This window comes from Adiantum capillus-veneris, chromosome 15, assembly GCF_014529385.1.
Source record: "Adiantum capillus-veneris isolate H3 chromosome 15, ASM1452938v2, whole genome shotgun sequence".
In the NCBI taxonomy this organism is placed as follows: domain Eukaryota; kingdom Viridiplantae; phylum Streptophyta; class Polypodiopsida; order Polypodiales; family Pteridaceae; genus Adiantum; species Adiantum capillus-veneris.
The window spans coordinates 94,202,221-94,224,195 of NC_140945.1; the positions used below are offsets into that span (position 1 = coordinate 94,202,221).

The 21,975-nt window shown below is 44.0% G+C and overlaps 1 protein-coding gene and 11 pseudogenes across 1 annotated transcript; 1 reads left to right on the forward strand and 11 right to left on the reverse strand.

Annotated features, from left to right (window-relative positions):
- The window catches only part of LOC147441083 (serine/threonine-protein kinase Aurora-1-like), a 708-nt pseudogene extending 527 nt beyond the window's left edge, over nucleotides 1-181 (reverse strand).
- A 63-nt stretch (nucleotides 182-244) lies between these two features.
- Nucleotides 245-1,048, reverse strand: LOC147441084 (serine/threonine-protein kinase Aurora-1-like; annotated as a pseudogene).
- A 63-nt stretch (nucleotides 1,049-1,111) lies between these two features.
- On the reverse strand, nucleotides 1,112-2,052 carry LOC147441085 (serine/threonine-protein kinase Aurora-1-like; annotated as a pseudogene).
- A 71-nt stretch (nucleotides 2,053-2,123) lies between these two features.
- Nucleotides 2,124-2,845, reverse strand: LOC147441086 (serine/threonine-protein kinase Aurora-1-like; annotated as a pseudogene).
- A 1,773-nt stretch (nucleotides 2,846-4,618) lies between these two features.
- On the forward strand, nucleotides 4,619-5,389 carry LOC147441087 (uncharacterized). Its single transcript, XM_086483652.1, has 3 exons — nucleotides 4,619-4,764; nucleotides 5,129-5,227; nucleotides 5,320-5,389. The coding sequence occupies exons 1-3, from the start codon at nucleotides 4,619-4,621 to the stop codon at nucleotides 5,387-5,389; spliced, it is 315 nt and encodes a 104-aa protein (XP_086339778.1).
- An 8,360-nt stretch (nucleotides 5,390-13,749) lies between these two features.
- On the reverse strand, nucleotides 13,750-19,423 carry LOC147441088 (serine/threonine-protein kinase Aurora-1-like; annotated as a pseudogene).
- Nucleotides 14,683-15,498, reverse strand: LOC147441089 (serine/threonine-protein kinase Aurora-1-like; annotated as a pseudogene).
- Nucleotides 16,358-17,057, reverse strand: LOC147441090 (serine/threonine-protein kinase Aurora-1-like; annotated as a pseudogene).
- LOC147441091 (serine/threonine-protein kinase Aurora-1-like) lies at nucleotides 17,129-17,877 on the reverse strand (annotated as a pseudogene).
- LOC147441092 (serine/threonine-protein kinase Aurora-1-like) lies at nucleotides 17,945-18,664 on the reverse strand (annotated as a pseudogene).
- A 101-nt stretch (nucleotides 19,424-19,524) lies between the features above and the next one.
- On the reverse strand, nucleotides 19,525-20,327 carry LOC147441093 (serine/threonine-protein kinase Aurora-1-like; annotated as a pseudogene).
- A 71-nt stretch (nucleotides 20,328-20,398) lies between these two features.
- Nucleotides 20,399-21,091, reverse strand: LOC147441094 (serine/threonine-protein kinase Aurora-1-like; annotated as a pseudogene).
- Between the last annotated feature and the right edge of the window lie 884 nt (nucleotides 21,092-21,975).

The window sequence follows — 21,975 nt, forward strand, 5'->3', positions numbered from 1 at the left end:
AGAGAGAGAGAGAGAAAGAGAGAGAGACCTTCTTTTTTCTAGCGAGCTAGACAGTGCCGAACATGCATCTCCCAAGGGGCTTCCCAATGTCAAAATCGCTGAGAGTCTAGTGTCTGGATTCAGAAGCAACAGCACCACCATTGCCTTCGATCTCCTGTAAAGGCACCCTAAGATCTTCCATCTTGGCTCCTGTACCCAAGCTCGTGGATGTGCCTGTGTAATACACGGGAGCCACTTTTCAAATTTAGGCCACTACCCAACGGTCTTCTTTGCTAGTTTTGTCACTGGGGAATCTCCATTGGTAAAATTCTCGGGCATCAATCGATATGTACTCTACCGTTGCTTCCCGCTGCTCATTAGTACTCTACCGTTGCTACCCGCTGCTCATTACACCTCTTTTGCCTTTGGAGCTCTTTATAAAGTTCTCCGCGAGCCACATACTCCACGATTAGAAATACACGGCTCTGTGTGACAACCAAGCTTGTGTTTATGAAAATGCATCCGTGTGTGTGTGTGTGTGTGTGTGTGTGTGTGTGTGTGTGTGTGTGTGTGTGTGTGTGTGTGTGTGTGTGTGTGTGTGTGTGTGTGTGCGTGTGTGCGTGCGTGCGCACAAACCCACTAACCTCATCATGGAAGTAGCCATAGAGGCGAAGGATGTTGGGATGCCTAAGGTGGCTTTGAATATCGATTTTCTGCCGCAACTGATGCTCCATACGCGCTTCCTAACGCTGTTTTTGGTAAAGAACTTTCAACGCTATGATGTATTTGCTCTATGTGAAAAGGCAATGAAAAGGGGGAGATCATAAGATGTGGGCATGTTGTCTGTGTGTGTGTGTGTGTGTGTGTGTGTGTGTGTATGTGAGAGGGAGAGAGAGAGAGAAAAAGAGAGAGAGACCTTCTTTTTTCTAGCGAGCTAGACCGTGCCGAACATGCATCTCCCAAGGGGCTTCCCAATGTCAAAATCGCTGAGAGTCCAGTGTCTGGATTCAAAAGCAACAGCACCACCATTGCCTTCGATCTCCTGTAAAGGCACCCTAAGATCTTCCATCTTGGCTCCGGTACCCAAGCTTGTGGATGTTCCTGTGTCATACACGGGAGCCACTTTTCAAATTTAGGCCACTACCCAACGGTCTTCTTTGCTAGTTTTGTCAGTGGGGAATCTCCATTGGTAAAATTCTCGGGCATCAATCGATATGTACTCTACCGTTGCTTCCCGCTGCTCATTAGTACTCTACCGTTGCTACCTGCTGCTCATTACACCTCATTTGCCTTTGGAGCTCGTGGATGTGCCTGTGTAATACGCGGGAGCCACTTTTCAAATCTAGGCCACTACCCAACGGTCTTGCTGGTTTGTCACTAGGGGATCTCCATTGGCAAAATTCTCAGTCGTCGATCGATATGTACTCTACGGTTGCTGGCCGCTGCTCATTAGTACTCTACCGTTGCTGCCCGCTGGTCATTAAACCTCTTTTGTGTTTGGAGCTCTTTATAAAGTTCTCCGTGAGCCACATACTCCACGATTAGAAATACACGGCTCTCTGCAATAACCAAGCTTGTCTTTATGAAAATGCATCCGAAAATGTGTGTGTGTGTGCGCACAAACCCACTAACCTCATCATGGAAGTAGCCATAGAGGCGAAGGATGTTGGGATGCCTAAGGTGTCTTTGAATTTCAATTTCCTGCCGCAATTAATGCTCCATACACGGTTCCTGAAGCTGTTTTTTGTAAAGAACTTTCAACTCTATGATGTATTTGCTCTGTGTGAAAAGGCAAGGAAAAGGGAGAGATCATAAGATGTGGGCACGTTGTGTGTGTGTGTGTGTGTGTGTGTGTGTGTGTGTGTGTGTGTGTGTGTGTGAGAGAGAGAGAGAGAGAGAGAGAAAGAGAGAGAGCGAGACCTTCTTTTCTCTAGCGAGGTAGACAGTGCCGAACATGCCTCTGCCAAGGGGCTTCCCAATGTCAAAATCGCTGAGAGTCCAGTGTTTGGATTCATAAGCAACAGTACCGCCATTGCCTTCGATCTCCTGTACAGGCACCCTAAGATCTTCCATCTTGCCTCCGGTACCCAAGCTCGTGGATGTTCCTGTGTAATACGCGGGAGCCACTTTTCAAATTTAGGCCACTACCCAACGGTCTTCTTTACTGGTTTGTCACTGGGGGATCTCCATTGGCAAAATTCTTGGCCGTCGATCGATGTGTACTCTACCGTTTTGCTGCCCGCTGCTCATTAAACCTCTTTTGTCTTTGGAGCTCTTTGTAAAGTTCTCCGCGAGCCGCATACTCCACTATTAGAAATACACGGCTCTGTGTAACAACCAAGCTTGTGTTTATGAAAATGCATTCAAAAATATGTGTGTATGGGTGTGTGCACAAACCCACTAACCTCATCATGGAAGTAGCCATAGAGGAGAAGGATGTTGGGTTGCCTAAGGTGGCTTTGAATTTCGATTTCCCGCCACAACTGATGCTCCATACGCGCTTCTTGAAGCTGTTTTTTGTAAAGAACTTTCAACGCTATGATGTATTTTCTCTGTGTGAAAAGTCAAGGAAAAGGGAGAGATCATAAGATGTGGGCATTGTGTGTGTGTGTGTGTGTGTGTGTGTGTGTGTGTGTGTGTGTGTGTGTGTGTGTGTGTGTGTGTGTGTGTGTGTGTGTGAGAGAGAGAGAGAGAGAGAGAGAGAGAGAGAGACCTTCTTTTCTCTAGCGAGGTAGACAGTGCCGAACATGCCTCTGCCAAGGGGCTTCTCAATGTCAAAATCACAGAGAGTCCAGTGGCTCGATTCAGAAGCAACAGCACCGCCATTGCCTTTGATCTCCTGTACAGGCACCCTAAGATCTTTCATCTTGGCTCCGGTACCCAAGCTTGTGGATGTGCTTGTGTAATACGCGGGAGCCACTTTTCAAATTTAGGCCACTACCCAACGGTCTTCTTTGTTGGTTTGTCACTGGGGGATCTCCATTGGCAAAATTCTCGGCCGTCGATCGATATGTAAATTGAACCTTGTGTTTGCATTTTTGAATGTGCAATATTCCAATTTTCCATAGCTTAGTTATAACTTTAGAAAACAAGTCTGCAAATTCTTGGGAACAAAACCCATAATTCTCAATATCCCTACTTTTTCTTTTTGTTTAGAAAGCACACTTGGTGACATGAAGCACACTTGGTGTAAATTGCATGAAGCACACTTGGTGTGAACTGCATTCCGACGGAAGCAAAAACAAGGCTTATAATGGCCAAGTTAGGGCTACTTATCAACTTGTGCATGCAATTATTTGGCTTGGAATTAGGAGGTTGTGAGGCATATTTTTCTCGACTTCTGCATTTTGAATGTGAGACCAAGCAAGAACTGTAAAGCCTTTCCCTCATATGAGACTCATGATGTAAGTCTGGACGAAGATTTAAGTTGGGTTCATATGAGACTCATGATGTAGCTTACACCTCATATCTTACTTCGACAACAATTTTTCCATCCAGCAGGTGATACCTACTTGTGATGGTGTTGCATCACGCCTCACGATCATCACTACAAAGTGCATGCGAGTGCTCTTTTTTGTGAGAGGACTTGTCCACATTTAGGTGGTTCTGCCAATATCTCTCTCCATTTTGGACCAAGGGGGAAGCACCATTGTGGATGTCCTCTACCCTCATCCTATCTAAAAGCACGAGTTAGTTTGACCCTGATTCTCACCTTTACCATTGCCTTTCATTGGAAATAATGTGTTACGTGTTGGTTGTGCTTCATACTTCAGCTAATGAGATTGTTGGATCCAAAGGTGCCATAAGACATGAATATTGCCCAATTTTTTTTGTCCTCCACCCTTCTCACGCAACCTATCATTTTTTGCTTGGTGGCATTCACACAAACTATGCAGCTACTAAGCTCTTTCGAGAAGTACCAACCTCATCACTTTGAAACAACCCACCAAATATCTTATGGGGTTATTGAGAGAGCAACTAGTTTGCCAATAAAATTTGGTGAAAGTATCTATTGACTGCTCTCAACAAGCAACATGCTTCCAACCTCAATCAGATGAAGATCAAATACTCGCAAATATTTTGTGCATGACCTTCAAACATCAGAAAATTGTCAAATAAGCAAGTATTAATCATTGTTCCTTTACATTCAAGAAGTATGGTTGTAAGGAAAAGAATGGAATGTTCTTTCTTAGCATTACCATCTCTAAGAAATAGTGCCCAATAACCACTTGCATCTACAATCCGTAGCAAGGTACAGTTACCTATAGGGACACAACATATTAGATCCTCATATGACTAAATATAAATCCAAATAATCCATTATGTATAAAAAAGTTTTTATTAATTTTCAATTGATTATGAATTTTGCCAGTATTTTGCCATTGCTTCTGACATTACAAACTATCAAATGGGAAAAAAATTCCGGCGGTCTATTATTTATCTGATGTTGTATATTCCCTTTTCACAACATATATGAGAAAATTGGAAATATGTTACTTTGATAAAAACCAAAACCAGACTGAGTAGGTGCAACTGCACCTACCCCTATAAACATCCATCGGTAAGCATGTGTAAGAAGCCGAGAGTAGACTCCATAGTCCCAAATTGTGCTTTTGTCTATCTCTGCGATGTAAGGATTATGTCAGGAAGCCCAACACTCTTTGATTGTATGTGTAATCCAAAAACTGAAATTCATGTGTTGTTGCATGTATGGGAGGTCTTCTGCATACGCCACCTCCTCGGTTCCAAGTGGGCTAGAGTAAGCAAAGGTGAAGCCATCACTAGGTATGCATCTGATCTCGAGATGTTCAAAACATACCTCACAATTCCACAAGTTCCTATGCCCGTGTGTGTGTGTGTGTGTGTGTGTGTGTGTGTGTGTGTGTGTGTGTGTGTGGGGGGGGGGGGGGGGGGGGGGGGGGGGGGGGGGGTACTCGGCCATATGCATTGTACAATGATGAAAGAATCTACTACTAGCTGTGCGTAAGAGAAAAATCTACGTTCTCTCTTTACAGCAGGTGTAGGTGTAGGTGTGTGTGTGTGTGTGTGTGTGTGTGTGTGTGTGTGTGTGTGTGTGTGTGTGTGTGTGTGTGTGTGTGTGTGTGTATATGAAAACACTTCGCAAGGTATAACGTACCTGGATGTGCAGGTGTACTGTCAGTATGAAGGGTGAAGAACATCAAATGCATATGCAAGCAAAGGATTTTCGAAGGACATTGTATTTGGCCAATTCTGCAAGAGTATGTGTGTGAGTGTGGGCGGTGAATCACCAGAACCATTAAATCAGGAGAGAGAAAAACTCCTTGATGAAATGCTGAGAAGGTGTGCAAGATGCTGTAGACAACCACCAACACAGCGCTATGCAGATGGGAATGCGTTTCCTTTACAAGGCTCAGGCGGGAGAACTTAGAGGAGATTTGTAGCATGCCCGAATATGTATCAACACGAGTGTGTGTGCATGTGTGTGTGTGTGTGTGTGTGTGTGTGTGTGTGTGTGTGTGTGTGTGTGTGTGTGTGTGTGTGTGTGTGTGTGTGTGTGTGTGTGTGTGTGTGTGTGTGTGTGTGTGTGTGTGTGTGAATCGGTTATGCAAGGCTATCCAGTCTTTTATTATAGGATGCTCACCACCAAAGGTAGGCATCCCATCTTTAATTCTACCCATGTGCATGACTGGCTTCTCCTTCATAAAGTGATAGTCTAGATGTACCATAAATATCGACCAAATGGGTAGCGTTAAACCCATTATGCTATATTTAAGTTGGAAATTAGCTGCACATAGTAGGCCAGCCAGCATAGGAAAACCGAGCCCACAAGTATGGTAGGCATTAAATACTTCAAGCTATATTAAGCTGGAGATTTCCACAAAGGTAAGACAGTTGAATAGCCATAGTTTTTTCAAGTAAGATACAAACCAAGTACGGAACCATAATTAGGGATGTAATAAATAACCATTTAATTTATTGGACTGGACATCTTCAACACTATTTACCAGGTAGGTGCAGATTTGCAAAGAAGTAACAGCTTCTCATGATATACCGTATCCCCAAGCACGGTGATTGTCTAATTATATTTAAGTGAGTTGCCTTTTATCAAACACAATTGGGTTTGTTGAATCAGGTGTGTAGATGAGTAATTATGAGTGGCTATATATTAGCTCTCATAGATGACATCTAAGATTGGCTTCTAAGTAAATGTGTGTGCAGGTATAAGTCCGAAAGGTGAGGCTCTTTGTCCAAAACCAGACCCATTCTCTAAACCTTGAAGGTTATGTGTATAACAGAGGCCATTCTAAAACATGTAGGCATGAACCCAGGTCCAAGACTGACATCGGCCTAAAGCACCAAAAAGGGAAGCTATCAACCAAGGGTTAGCCAATGAATTGTCATCTAGATAAGTGTGTGTGTGTGTGTGTGTGTGTGTGTGTGTGTTGATCTACCACGTAAGGCAGCTAAAGTGGTTAGAATTGTACTAATATCCACTTGGTGGATGATCAATGTAATGCCAGATGGGTATTGAGTTAAAATAGAACATTCAGACTATACCTCTTCTATAGGATGTAATCTAGTTAATAGTATATAATGATGTGTATGTATGTGTGTGGTGTGCAAGTCTGCCAACCATAAGGAAGTTTTGAATCAAAGTAAGCGAGAAGGGAAAATTCTCCAAGGATGTCGTGAGTCCTCGTATTTGATCTATTGTGTTAGTTATTGTTGTAATTTTTACAATATCTGTGACTTGAGAGTATTATAGCGTCAGTTCAAGGCGACCATACCCAACTTTATTAGCCGGCCACTACTTTAACTAGTGTTCATGGACACCAGGAATGAATGCATAGCAATAACACAGCAAATAAATGCAGCAACGTAGTACCATAACTTTACAGGAACTTGGTCCTTGACACAAAGTTCTTTTACTCTATCTTTTTAGGTAGGAACTCAAATTTGATGAAGGTAAGTATATAATGGAGAGTTAACAATTGCATAGTGCTTATTGAGGCTATAATGTACTTTGAAAACTGTCCAAAGGTTGTAAAAAAGGCCTTAATCCTCAAGTGGGGGTCTCGGAGGAGATGGAAGAGACAAACAGGGTTGTGGCTTGTTTCTTTACTTCATTGCCTTCCAAGTGGCCCGTTGAGTTTTGCAGCTACACCTTGCTTGGTGGTTATGAGGATTGGGAAGTTGGGGCCTCTGTATATTCCCCCTCTTCCAAGACTAACACACTACCCTCCTCAGCAAGGAGACGATGTGTAAAGAGAGCACGTTAAATCTAGTTTGGTATCAAAACAGGACACTTGTGCGTCCTCTTTTCTAGGCATCGAATGGCATCTTTTGAGAGTGTTTATCTATTATTCGAATGGCACACAGAGCCATGTGCACGTGACATCTTGTCTAATCGTCTCATGATCTTATTAATGCAGAGTGAGGAGTGATGACTAATTGGGAGGGCATTTCTCAATTGGATGGCTAGTTTGGGGAAGTTTTTGGATAATGATTCCATCCTCATTGGATGCTTCTGCACGAATTGTCAGTCATTGTGTTCTTTGTAATGCTGCAAAACATATCGGTGCTGAATTTGTCTTGGTTTAGGGTGCATGTATAACTGCATTTTCCACTTTTAATCATCCTCATCCTTTGGCCATTCATTGACACATTCCCTCTAACCATTGCAGTTTTACTCCTGTATTGTTTTGAAACTTTTGTCCTATCATCCAATTGACAACAGCAGTCTCTGAAGGTCTTATGCACAAACTACCTACTTGGCTTGCATAAATTTTGCGTCAGTAATTGCAACGTGGCAAAGTTATGTAATCACTAGGACACCCACACAACATTAAGTTGCTGTTATTCTAAAGTATTGGCGTCCATGATTGCTTGCTTTACAAATGAGATGGTGAGCAGAGAGAGAAACTTGGCTCAAAATATTGTTGATATTTATTTAACGGAACTCCACAATTTACATGGTACTTGATGATATGCTTGCTTGTCCTTTCAAAATCATACGGGACCACTATTCAATCCTTGCATGCAGGAAATCTTCTAACCCACCATCTTGGATCATGTCAAATCATAACTAACATTACACTCACACTTTTTTTATTTTTGAGGATGGCATCTATAGTAATCTGTCACTAAGGTGTTTTGTCTCAAGAAGAAAAACCTATCAATAGCTTTCATAATTGTGCTTTTAAATATACTCCCTTGTGTTGCAATTGTTCTTTTGGTAATCCTTGTGCCAGAACACCTGTCAATAGCTTTGAAAATTGCGCTTTTAAATATACGCCCTTGTGCTGCAATTGTTTTTTTGGTAAGCCTTGTGCCAGAACATGCATGGCAACCATAGAAACTGATCATTGTCATTGCCCTGGGAGACTGATGATAGTTGAAAGCAAAGAATATGATGTTGGTGTGGATATCTGGAGCTTGGGGGTGCTTTGTTATGAGTTCTTGTATGGAACTGCTCCATTTGAGGCACCTCGGAACTCTGATACATACCAAAGGTACTTGTGAGGAGCTTTGTCTTACAGGTTTTACGACTACAACAATGTTAGTGCTTTTGCTGCTAATTGAGATTTTTGGAGGGATCAGAATTGTCAAGGTAGATCTCAAGTTCCTTCCCCAGCCATTGATATCACCTCTAGCAAAGGCTCTTATCTCTAAAGTAAGTGGTGGTGTCCGCTCGTAGATTTTATTTATGTATGCGATCCGACTATCTGCATGCAAGCATGGGCACACAGACTGCGTAGTGGCATGGGCACACTGGGAGTTTATGAACATAACTTGTATGCACATGCCTGTAAATCTGCAAGATTCTGCATTTTAATCTTTCAAGCCTCCTAAGTAAGCATTCCTTGATCGTGATAGATCGCACATTTGTGTAAATATATGTATCCTTGTGGATTGCATGTGGCTTTCACATTCACGGACTGGAGAGGGTTTTCTATATTTGGAGCTGTTGGTACAACAGCCCACACAAAGACTACCTTTGAAGCAAGTGCTTGTGCATCAGTAGACATCTTTTGAGCCAAATTTCTCTCTTTGCTCACCATCTCAATCATAAATCAAGCAATCATGGAAGCTAGTACTTCAGAATAACATCAACTTAATGTTGTGTGGGTGTCCTAGTGATTACATAACTTTGCCACGTTGTAGTTACTAAAGCAAAATTTATGCAAGCCAAGTAGGTAGCTCGTGCATAAGACCTTCAAAGGCCGCTGTTCTCAATTGGATGACAGGACAAAAGTTTCAAAAACACTATAGGAGTAAAATTGCAATGGTTAGAGGGAATGTGTCCATGAATGGCCAAAGGATGAGGATGATTGAAAGTGGAAAATGCAGTTGTACATGCACCCTAAACCAAGACAAATTCAACACTGATATGTTTTGCAGCATTATAGAAAATACAATGATTGACAGTTTGTGCAGAAGCATTATCCAAAAACTTTCCCAAACTAGCTATCCAAGTGGGAAATGCCCTCCCAATTAGATCTGCATCACTCCTCACTTTGAATTAATAAGATCATGGGACGATTAGACAAGATGTCACGTGTACATTGGCTCTGTGTGCCATTCGAATAATAGAGAAAACGCTCTCAAAAGATGACATTCAATGCCTAGAAAAGAGGACGCACAAGTGTCCTGTTTTGATACCAAACTAGAGTTAACCTGCTCTTTACACATCGTCTCCTTGTTGAGGAGGGTAGTGTGTTAGTCTTGGAAGAGGGGGAATATACAAAGGCCCCAACTTCCCAATCCTCATAACCACCAAGCAAGGTGTAGCTGCAAAACTCAATGGGCCACTTGGAAGGCAATGAAGTAAAAAAATAGGCCACAATCCTGTTTGTCTCTTCCTTCAAGGCTAGGGTTCCAAATATTTCAACTCTCGTGGGGCAAGGACGAGTAAATGGATGGAGTCACAAAAAATAGGGGGGAGCTGGATGCAAAGGTTTCCCATGTGTATACTTGTGGAGGCACACCTCTATCTAGACTAATAAACAAACCACTTGAGCAGACCTCCTTGATGCTTCTACAACCGCCATCCTGCTTTTGCCGTTTCTCATGTGTGATCTTCCAAAATAAATTGGCTAAGGAGCCTACGCGCTTGGAGTACGCGGCACGAAACCAAGCAAAGCGCTTGGAGGCAGAGACTCAATGCCTGACAACCAATATAAAGCCTCGGAGATAGGAGCACCTCAACCTAAGGCACATTTCTGAGCTAGCTTAAATATATATATATATATATATATATATATATATATAGGAAGACCAAGTCGAAGAAGAAGCTACCATGGGACACCCCAACAACGACGCATTTGCAACCACCTACATGTCACTTGAAAAAAATCTCATCTTGAGCACTGGTTGTCTCATAGAAAGTTGAATTGTAGACCAAGAATCCCCATTCATGAATGATGTATACATCACATCCAAAATTTTAAAAGATAATGAGCTTTGAAACACACCCATTTCATAATGTCGCCAACAACAGTGCACTACATCAATAGTGTTTTGTATACATCATGTGGGTTCTTGGCCAGATGTAATGTGCCTTGAACTCTGACACACTGGTCCAAAATCAAGCAGCAGGAGATCTTAGTGCCCCTCTCTACCACCTACTTGCCTCTCTCTTTGGTTGAAGCAGGTTGCGGCAACCACTAACTACCTAGGAATCGAGATCCAAAGCCATTAAGGCCGTTGCCACATGTTATGTTGTCATCCTCGGTGGAACTATTGTCAATGTTGTCCTAGTCAAACTTGGCTGAAATGATTGACGACGATAAATCAAGATGAGTGCTCAATACGTACGCAAGATGATAGAGAGAGAAAGAAGACGAACAGCGGATGGGACCCCCCCCCCCCCCCCCCCCCCCCCCCCCCCCCCCCCCCCCCCCCCCCCCCCCCCCCCCCCCCCCCCCTCTCTCTATCACTAGAAAGGTATTTGCTTTAGATTGCACAAATGCTAATACTTTTTAAAGTTATATCACCCCAAGTCAATGGCTCGATGTGATTCTGATATTTATTTTGAGTTTAGGTTATTATTTTACTTATTTGTCAAAGTCTTTGGTTGGGCAATTTACAGAATGGGTACTTGAGCAGTCTTCAGGGCCCATAGGCTAGTATATAAGCAACACCTTGCCTCCATTATATAACACTAATAGTTTGCCTAGTTGGTTGGTTCATCTCTCTCTCTCTCTCTCTCTCTCTCTCTCTCTCTCTCTCTCTCTCTCTCTCTCTCATTCTCTCATGTATTCTCTCCATTGATGTATGCTTTTGCATCATCGACTTTGACATGATATCAAAGCCCTTGTGGGAGGATTACACCCATTGAAGCAGAGGATTGAAAGGCGGTGGTATCTCTTGGAGTCTCCTGCAAGTGCCATTGCAATACGTTGGTGTTTTGGTTGACTCAACAATGACAAACTTTGGACAATACTCCAGTAGGGGCTACTTAATCGTAGAAAATGGGAAAACAAGGCCGAATCATACAAAGATGCTCTCGAGGCGTTTGTGCGAGGCCAAGACCATCACTTGCACAAGCAGCGTGCGCGGGTGAGGAAGGGCAATTCCTGCGACCTGCGATGGGGGAGAGAGGGCGACGCAACCGGGCATAAGCCATGAGAGCTATGGGCGGTAGGAAGCGACAACAGCAGCCAGACGAGGGCAAGGGCGATGCAGCCACTACTGCAAACTGTTTTTTTATATTTATGGTTGAGTGTGTAGGTCACGACCACGTGGATGGTGGGTTGGCTAAGGGGAATACCCTCAGGGCGTTGGAGTTTACCGTACCTACATTCGAATCCGCCATAACCCTTTTAAAGGGTTAGAATGTAATTGTCTCCATTCCAAGGTTAGGAGTAGGAGATTCGAGGAATCTCCTGTGAATGACTAAACAAAATATAGAGGAGCCAGTAGGGAGCACTAGTAGTGACTATCCTCTACTCGAGAAAGTTGTAAAACATTGTCAAAATTAGTAGTCAATCCCTTGCCCCACTACGCCGTCTTGAAACACATACACTTCGCCAAGTGTGGCCACCAGGAGCGTTTTGAAACATTGGCACTCTGCATGGTCTTCCCCACATGACAGCACTACGTTTTGAAACGTTGATGGCTTGTGCTATCTCCAAGTGCAGCCAGTTAGAACTGCTAGAAAGGAGACATGCCAATTTAGTAGTGTTTGGGACAATTACTCTCTAGCTTTTTGCTTTGATGAAATGGCATTTTGAGACGTCATTGGCAGGGGTGACTTTAAGAGAGTGCATAGTGAGTGGCCTTTTGAAACGCCTAGCCAATGGAAAGCTCCAAGGGCAGCTTTCTCTATTGCATTTTGATATGCTTTGCAAAGAGAAGGAGTGTCCTCAAGCTACCTCAATGGTCCAAAACGAACTCTGAGCTATGGAAAGTGGATTGACTTGCACCCACATAGCAGTCTATGCATGATTGAAGTTCTCAAGGGAGGGTAAGATGCTTTGTTTGGCTCGGGAATGTGAAGCCAGAAACAAATGCAAGAGCTTGCAAGAGGACAAAGGCACAAGCAACCTTGACATGGATAGCGGTGATAAAGGGTTGACAGAGGAGATCAGCATGGCACACGTGGTGGCATCTACAGTGGCCACAAGACCAGATTTTTAGTGAATTGGCAATTACCGTAACTAGCTTCAACCACAAGGAAATCCTTGTGAGCGGTAGAGAGGGGCGAACAATGCTCCCTACAAATGATTTGGACCCATGTGTTCGAGTTCAACTTATCGGTGTTTGAACCCCGTGGGTCAAAGTTTAAGGCACATGCATTTGGCAAGGAACCAATGCGACGTATACAAAACACTATGGATGTGTGCACCAATCCATTTTTGTTGGCCGGATTATAGACAAGATGTGTCTCAAATTCATTGTCTATGAAAGTTTGGACGTGATGTATTCACGAATGGGGATTCTTGGACATTGGGTGGTCTACAGCTCTATTTTCTACGAGGAAAATGTTGCTCAGGATGGCATTCTTCAAAGGTAAAAAGCTAGGGTAGCATAACCAAAGTGTATCTAGTAGTTTAAGAGGCGGTTTGTTTAGCAGTGCCTACAACAGTGATTGTGTTGGCACAGGCCGGCGGCAATGGCTGCCGCTTTGCAACTACTACAACTCAAAGCCAAACCCAAGACTAAAATACAGTAGGCATGAACAATTAACTCAATAAAGAAACTAGCCACAACCTTGTTTGTCTCTTCCTTCAAGCTAGGGCAATAAAATTATCCAAACTTTCACATTATATAAATGTGAAGAAAATTTTAACATCTCTCTCTCTCCAAAACCTAAGGCAAGTTGAGACTAGGAAATGTTTCTAGTGTATACAACTTAGCTCATATTTGGAAACAAAGTTTCCAATACCCACGTCCCAATGCCAAGGAAAGTATACACAATTTACATTCAAAATGCACGCACCCATGCATGCATACATTCAAACAAAGAAATCTATTTTTTCTTGCAAAACTCACAATTGTGAGTGATTGTATTATAAACTCACCAATAGATATACAAATCAGCCTTAAGCTCAAGCCGAGCCTTGAAGGAAAGAGTGATCCATCCGAACTTGGTTACAAGTACCTAGCAACATACTATTGCGAACAACCCAAACCTTTACCTAACATGGCTTGATCGGATGGCGAGGGTTTCCCTAAGCCACTCATCCCAGTTATGCACTTCACCTATCCCATATATAAACTCCTTGCTTTCTTATAGACACACGGTCTCACATTAGCACACGCTCTCATGTTTGAACACAATTATCAACTACAATGGCAGCATAGATGCACAAACATACCCATTTCTGGAAGCAAATATTCGAGTGTTCCACACATTGTTCGCCATCCAACCATCCAAAGTCAGCGATTTTCAATTCTCCCTGGTTAGAGGGGCAAAAAGACTAATCGTTAATGGCCAGATAGCTTTAAAGGATAAAATACAATGGAGAAGAACCCTAGCCAAAGATGCAATATACTGCAAGAACACAATTCTCATGTTTTCTCACAATTTAGAGAACTATGATGATTAGTACTCTACCGTTGCTGGCGCTGCTCATTAAACCTCTTTTGTCTTTGGAGCTCTTTATAAAGTTCTCCGCGAGCCACATACTCCACGATCAGAAATACATGGCTCTCTGTAACAACCAAGCTTATGTTTATGAAAATGCATCCAAAAATGTGTGTGTGTGTGTGTGTGTGTGTGTGTGTGTGTATGCGCGCACAAATCCACTAACCTTATCATGGAAGTAGCCATAGAGGCGAAGGATGTTGGGATGCCTAAGGTTGTTTTGAATTTCGATTTCCAGCTGCAACTGATGCTCCATACGCTATGATGTATTTGCTCTGTGTGAAAAGGCAAGAAAAAAGGGAGAGATCATAAGATGTGGGCACGTTGTGTGTGTGTGTGTGTGTGTGTGTGTGTGTGTGTGTGTGTGTGTGAGAGAGAGAGAGAGAGAGAGAGAGAGAGGGAGAACTTATTTTCTCTAGCGAGGTAGACAGTGCTGAACATGCCTTTGCCAAGGGGCTTCCCAATGTCAAAATCACTGAGAGTCCAGTGTCTGGATTCAGAAGCAACAGCACCGCCATTGCCTTCGATCTCCTGTACAAGAACCCTAAGATCTTCCATCTTGGCTCCTGTACCCAAGCTCGTGGATGTTCCTCTCTAAAACGTGGGAGCCACTTTTCAAATTTAGGCCACTACCCAAGGGTCTTCTTTGCTGGTTTGTCACTGGGGGATCTCCATTGGCAAAATTCTCGGCCGTTGATCGATATGTACTCTACCGTTGCTGCCCGCTACTCATTAAACCTCTTTTGTCTTTGGAGCTCTTTAAAATGTTCTCCGTGAGGCGCATACTCCACGATTAGAAATACACGGCTCTGTGTAACAACCAAGCTTGTGTTTATAAAAATGCATCCGAAAATGTGTGTGTGTGTGTGTGTGTGTGTGTGTGTGTGTGTGTGTGTGTGTGTGTGTGTGTGTGTGTGTGTGTGTGTGTGTGTGTGTGTGTGGACAAACCCATTAACCTCATCATGGAAGTAGCCATAGAGGCGAAGGATGTTGGGATGCCTAGGGTGGCTTTGAATTTTGATTTCCCGCAGCAACTGATGCTCCATACGCGCTTCCTGAAGCTGTTTTTTGTAAAGAACTTTCAACAGTATGATGTATTTTCTCTGTGTGGAAAGGCAAGGAAAAGGGAGAAATCATAAGATGTGGGCACGTTGTGCGTGTGTGTGTGTGTGTGTGTGTGTGTGTGTGTGTGTGTGTGTGTGTGTGTGTGTGTGTGTGTGTGTGTGTGTGTGTGTGTGTGTGTGTGTGTGTGTGTGTGTGTGTGTGAGAGAGAGAGAGAGAGAGAGAGAGAGAGAGAGAGAGAGAGAGGAGGTAGAGAGTGCTGAACATGCCTCTGCCAAGGGGCTTCCCAATGTAAAAAACGCTTAGAGTCTAGTGTTTGGATTCAGAAGCAACGCATTGCCATTGCCTTCGATCTCATGTACAGGCACCCTAAGATCTTCCATCTTGGCTCCGGTACCCAAGCTCGAGGATGTGCCTGTGTAATACACGGGAGCCACTTTTCAAATTTAGGCCACTACCCAGCGGTCTTCTTTGCTAGTTTTTCACTAGGGGATCTCCATTGGCAAAATACTCGGCCGTGGATCGATATGTACTCTACCGTTGCTGCCAGCTGCTCATTAGTACTCTACCGTTGCTGCACGCTGCTCATTAAACATCTTTTGTCTTTGGAGCTCTTTATAAATTTCTCTGCGAGCCGCATACTCCACGATTAGAAATACATGGCTCTATGTAACAACCAAGCTTGTGTTTATGAAAATGCATCCGAAAATGTGTGTGTGTGTGTGTGTGTGTGTGTGTGTGTGTGCGCACAAACCCACTGACCTCATCATGGAAGTATCCATAGAGGTGATGAATGTTGGGATGCCTAAGGTGGCTTTGAATTTCGATTTCCCGCCTCAACTGATGCTCCATACGCGCTTCTTGAAGCTATTTTTTGTAAAGAACTTTCAACCCTATGATGTTTTTGCTCTGTGTGAAAAGGCAAGGAAAAGGGAGAGATCATAAGATCTGAGCACGTTATGTGTGTGTGTGTGTGTGCGCGCGTGTGTGACAGAGAGAGAGAGAGAGAAAGAGAGATACCTTCTTTTCTCTAGCGAGGTAGAGAGTGCCGAACATGCCTCTGCCAAGGGGCTTCCCAATTTCAAAATCGTTGAGCGTCCAGTGTCTGGATTCAGAAGCAACAGCATTGCCATTGCCTTCGACCTCCTGTACACACACCCTAAGATCTTCCATCTTAGCTCCGGTATCCAAGCTCATGGATGCCTGTGTAATACGCGGGAGCCACTTTTCAAATTTAGGCCACTACCCAACGATCTTCTTTTCTGGTTTGTAACTCGGGGATCTCCATTCGCAAAATTCTCAGCCATCCATCAATATGTACTCTACTGTTGCTACTGGCTGCTCATTAAACCTTTTTTGTCTTTGGAGCTCTTTATAAAGTTCCCCGCAAGCCGCATACTCCACGATTAGAGATACACGGCTCTATGTAACAACCAAGCTTCTGTTTATGAAAATGCATTCGAAAATGTGTGTGTGTGTGTGTGTGTGCCCGCGCACAAACCCACTAACCTCATCACGAAAGTAGCCATAGAGGCAAAGGATGTTGGGATGCCTAAGGGGGCTTTGAATTTGGATTTCCCGCCGCAACTGATGCTCCATACGCGCTTTGCGAAGTTGTTTTTCGTATTGAACTTTCAATGCTATGATCTATTTGCTCTGTGTGAAAAGGAAAGGAAAAGGCAGAGAACATAAGATGTGGGCACGTTGTGTGTGTGTGTGTGTGTGTGTGTGTGTGTGTGTGTGTGTGTGTGTGTGTGTGTGTGTGTGTGTGAGAGAGAGAGAGAGAGACCTTATTTTCTCTTGCGGGGTAGAAAATGCCGAACATGCCTCTGCCAAGGGGTTTCCCAATCTCAAAATCATTGAGAGTCCAGTGTCTGGATTCAGAAGCAACAGCACCGCCATTGCCTTCGATCTCCTGTAGAGGCACCCTAAGATCTTCCATCTTGGCTCCGGTACCCAAGCTCGTTGATGTGCCTGTGTAATACGTGGGAGACACTTTTCAAATTTACGCCACTACCCAACGGTCTTCTTTGTTGGTTTGTCATTGGGGGCTCTCCATTGGCAAAATTCTCGGGCGTCGATCGATATGTACTCTAGCGTTGCTGCCCGCTTCTCATTAGTACTCTACCGTTGCTGCCTGCTGCTCATTAAACCTCTTTTGTCTTTGGAGCTCTTTATAAAGTTCTCTGCAAGCCGAATACTCCACGATTAGAAATACACGGCTCTCTGTAACAACCAAGCTTGTGTTTATGAAACTGCATCCAAAAATGTGTGTGTGTGTGTGCGCGCGTGCGCGCGTGCACACACAAACCCACTAACCTCATCATGGAAGCATCCATAGAGGCGAAAAATGTCGGCATGCCTAAGGTGGCTTTGAATTTAAATTTCCCGCCGCAACTGATGCTCCATACACGCTTCCTGAACCTGTTTTTTGTAAAGAACTTTAAACACTATGATGTATTTGCTCTGTGTGAAAAGGCAAGGAAAAGGGAGAGATCATAAGATGTGGGCACGTTGTGTGTGTGTGTGTGTGTGTGTGTGTGTGTGTGTGTGTGTGTGTGTGTGTGTGTGTGTGTGTGTGAGAGAGAGAGAGAGAGAGAGAGAGAGACCTTCTTTTCTCTAGCGAGGTAGACAGTGCCGAACATGACTCTGCCAAGGGGCTTCCCAATGTCAAAATCGTTGAGAGTCCAGTGTCTGGATTCAGAAGAGTTAGCACCGCCATTGCCTTCGATCTCCTGTACAAGCAAACTAAGATCTTCCATCTTGGCTCCGGTACCCAAGCTCGTAGATGTGTGTGTTTAATACGCGGGAGCCACATTTCAAATTTAGGCCACTACCCAACGGTCTCCTTTGCTGTTTGTCACAGGGGGATCTCCATTGGCAAAATACTCGGACGTCGATCGATATGTACTCTACCGTTGTTGCCCGCTGCTCATTGGTACTCTATCGTTGCTGCCCGCTGCTCATTAGACCTCTTTTGTGTTTGGAGCTCATTATAAACTTCTCCGCGAGCTGCATACTCCACGATTGGAAATACACGGCTCTATGTAACAACCAAGCTTGTGTTTATGAAAATGCATTCGAAAATGTGTGTGTGTGTGTGTGTGTGTGCACAAACCCACTAACCTCATTATGGAAGTAGCCATAGAGGCGAAGGATGTTGGGATGCCTAAGGTGGCTTTGAATTTCAATTTCCTACCACAATTGATGCTCCATACACGCTTCGTGAAGCTGTTTTTTGTAAAGAACTTTCAACGCTATGATGTATTTTCTCTGTATGAAAAGGCAAGGAAAAGGGAGAGATCACAAGATGTGGGCATGTTGTGTGTGTGTGTGTGTGTGTGTGTGTGTGTGTGTGTCAGAGAGAGAGAGAGATAGAGAGAGAGAGACAGAGACCTTCTTTTCTCTAGTGAGGTAGATAGTGTCGAACATGCCTCTGCCAAGGGGCTTCCCAATGTCAAAATTATTGAGAGTCCAGTGTCTGGATTCAGAAGCAACAGCACCGCTATTGCCTTCGATCTCCTGTACAGACACCCTAAGATCTTCCATCTTGGCTCCGGTACCCAAGCTCGTGGATGTGCCTGTGTAATACGCGGGAGCCACTTTTCAAATCTAGGCCACTACCCAACGGTCTTCTTTGCTGGTTTGTCACTAGGGGATCTCCATTGGCAAAATTCTCAGTCGTCGATCGATATGTACTCTACCGTTGCTGCCCGCTGCTCATTAGTACTCTATTGTTATTGCCCGCTGCTCATTAAACCTCTTTTGTCTTTGGAGCTCTTTATAAAGTTCTCCGCGAGCCACATACTCCACGATTAGAAATACACGACACTGTGTAACAACCAAGATTGTCATTATGAAAATGCATCCAAAAATGTGTGTGTGTGTGTGTGTGTGTGTGTGTGTGTGGAAAAACCCACTAACCTCATCATGGAAGTATCCAATAGAGGCGAAGGATGTTGGGATGCCTAAGGTGGCTTTGAATTCCAATTTCCTGCTGCAACTGATGCTCCATACGCGCTTCCTGAAGCTGTTTTTTGTAAAGAACTTTCAACACTATGATGTATTTGCTCTGTGTGAAAAGGCAAGGAAAAGGGAGAGATTATAAGATGTGGGCACGTTGTGTGTGTGTGTGTGTGTGTGAGAGAGAGAGAGAGAGAGAGAGAGAGAGAGAGAGAGAGAGACCTTCTTTTCTCTAGTGAGGTAGACAGTGCCGAACATGCCTCTGCCAAGGGGCTTCCCAATGTCAAAATCGTTGAGAGTCCAGTGTCTAGATTCAAAATCAACAGCAGCGCCATTGCCTTCGATCTCCTGTATAGGCACCCTAAGATCTTCTATCTTGGCTCCAGTACCCAAGCTCGTGGATGTGCCTGTGTAATACCGGAGAGCCACTTTTTAAATTTAGGCCACTACCCAACGGTCTTCTTTGTTGGTTTGTCACTGGGGGATCTCCATTGGCAAAATTCTCGGCCATCGATCGATATTTACTACTTCGTTTCTGCCCGTTGCTCATTGGTACTCTATCGTTGCAACCCGCAGCTCATTAAACTTCTTTTGTCTGTGGAGCTCTTTATGAAGTCCTCCGCGAGCCGCATACTCCACGATTAGAAATACACGGCTCTGTGTAACAACCAAGCTTGTGTTTATGAAAATGCATCCCAAAATGTGTGTGTGTGTGGGTGTATGTGTGCACAAACCCACTAACCTCATCATGGAAGTAGCCATAGGGGCAAAGGATGTTGGGATGCCTAAGGTGGCTTTGAATTTTGATTTCCCGCCGCACAACTGATGCTCCATATGCGCTTCCTGAAGCTATTTTTTGTAAAGAACTTTCAATGCTATGATGTATTTGCTCTGTGTGAAAACGCAAGGAAAAGGGAGAGATCATAAGATCTGGGCACGTTGTGTGTGTGTGTGTGTGTGTGTGTGTGTGTGTGTGTGTGTGTGTGTGTGTGTGTGTGTGTGTGTGTGTGTGTGTGTGTGTGTGTGTGTGTGTGTGTGTGTGTGTGTGTGTGTGTGTGTGTGTGTGAGAGAGAGAGAGAGAGAGAGAGAGAGCGACCTTCTTTTCTCTAGCGAGGTAGACAGTGCCGAACATGCCTCTGCCAAGGGGCTTCCGGATGTCAAAATCGCTGAGAGTCGAATGTCTGGATTCAGAAGCAACAGCACCGCCATTGCCTTCGATCTCCGCTACAGGCACCCTAAGATCTTCCATCTTGGCTCCTGTACCCAAGCTCGTGGATGTGCCTGTCTAATACACGCGAGCCACTTTTCAAATTTAGGGCACTACCCAGCGGTCTTCTTTGCTAGTTTGTCACTAGGGGATCTCCATTGGCAAAATACTTGGCCGTCGATCGATATGTACTCTACCGTTGCTGCCAGCTGCTCATTAGTACTCTATCGTTGTTGCCCGCTGCTCATTAAACCTCTTTTGTCTTTGGAGCTCTTTATAAATTTCTCCGCGAACCGCATACTCCACGATTAGAAATACATGGCTCTGTGTAACAACCAAGCTTATGTTTATGAAAATGCATCTGGAAATTTCTGTGTGTGTGTGTGTGTGTGTGTGTGTGCACAAACCCACTAACCTCATCAGGGAAGTAGCCATAGAGGCGCAGGATGTTGGGATGCCTAAGGTGGCTTTGAATTTCAATTTCATGCCGCAGGTGATGCTCCATACGTGCTTTCTAAAGCTGTTTTTTGTAAAGAACTTTCAACACTATGATGTATTTTCTCTGTGTGAAAAGGAAAGGAAAAGGGAGAGATCATAACATGCGGGCACGTTGTGTTTGTCCGTGTGTGAGAGAGAGAGACAGAGAGAGAGACATTCTTTTCTCTAGCGAGGTAGACAATGCCAAACATGCCTCTGCCAAAGGGCTTCCCAATGTCAAAATCGTTGAGTGTCCAGTGTCTGGATTCAGAAGCAACAACACAGCCATTTCCTTCAATCTCCTGTACAGGCACCCTAAGATGTTCCATCTTGGCTCGGGTACCCAAGCTCGTAGATGTGCCTGTGTAATACGTGGCAGCCACTTTTCAAATTTAGACCACTACCCAACGGTCTTCTGTGTTGGTTTGTCACTGGAGGATCTCCATTGGCAAAATTCTGGGTCGTCGATCGATATGTACTCTACCGTTGCTGCCCGCTGCTCATTAGTACTCTACTGTTGCTGTGCGCTTCTCATTAAACCTCTTTCGTATTTGGAGCTCTCTATAAAGTTCTCCGCAAGCCGAATACTCCACGATTAGAAATACACGGCTCTGTGTAACAACCAAGCTTCTGTTTATGAAAATGCATCCGAAAATGTGTGTGTGTGTGTGTATGTGTGCACAAACCCACTAACCTCATCATGGAAGTAGCCAGACAGGCGAAGGATGTTGGGATGCCTAAGGTCGCTTTGAATTTCAATTTTCCGCCGCAACTGATGCTCCATACACGCTTCTTGAAGCTGTTTTTTGTAAAGAACTTTCAACGCTATGATGTATTTGCTCTGTGTGAAAAGGCAAGGAAAAGGGAGAGATCATAACATGTGGGCACGTTGTCGAGAAATTTGCAGCCTTGCCAGGAAAGCACCGGGCTTGTGGCTGTGAGAGTTTGTGAGAGAACTAAAAAAACACTATATGAAGGAGTTAAACCATAGATGACATGAAGACTAGGGTTTGGAAGGAAGTGCAATCAAAGAATCACCACTCTTTCTCTCTTGCACTCACACACACAAAGAAAGAACACAAAAGAGAGTGTCAAAACAACACAAAGATGAAAACATCAAGGCTATGGTCATATCGTATCATGGGTAATATGAAAGGGTTAATAGATGAGTTAATGGCATTCAATCTTGGCTGACAAAATAGGCTACGAATTG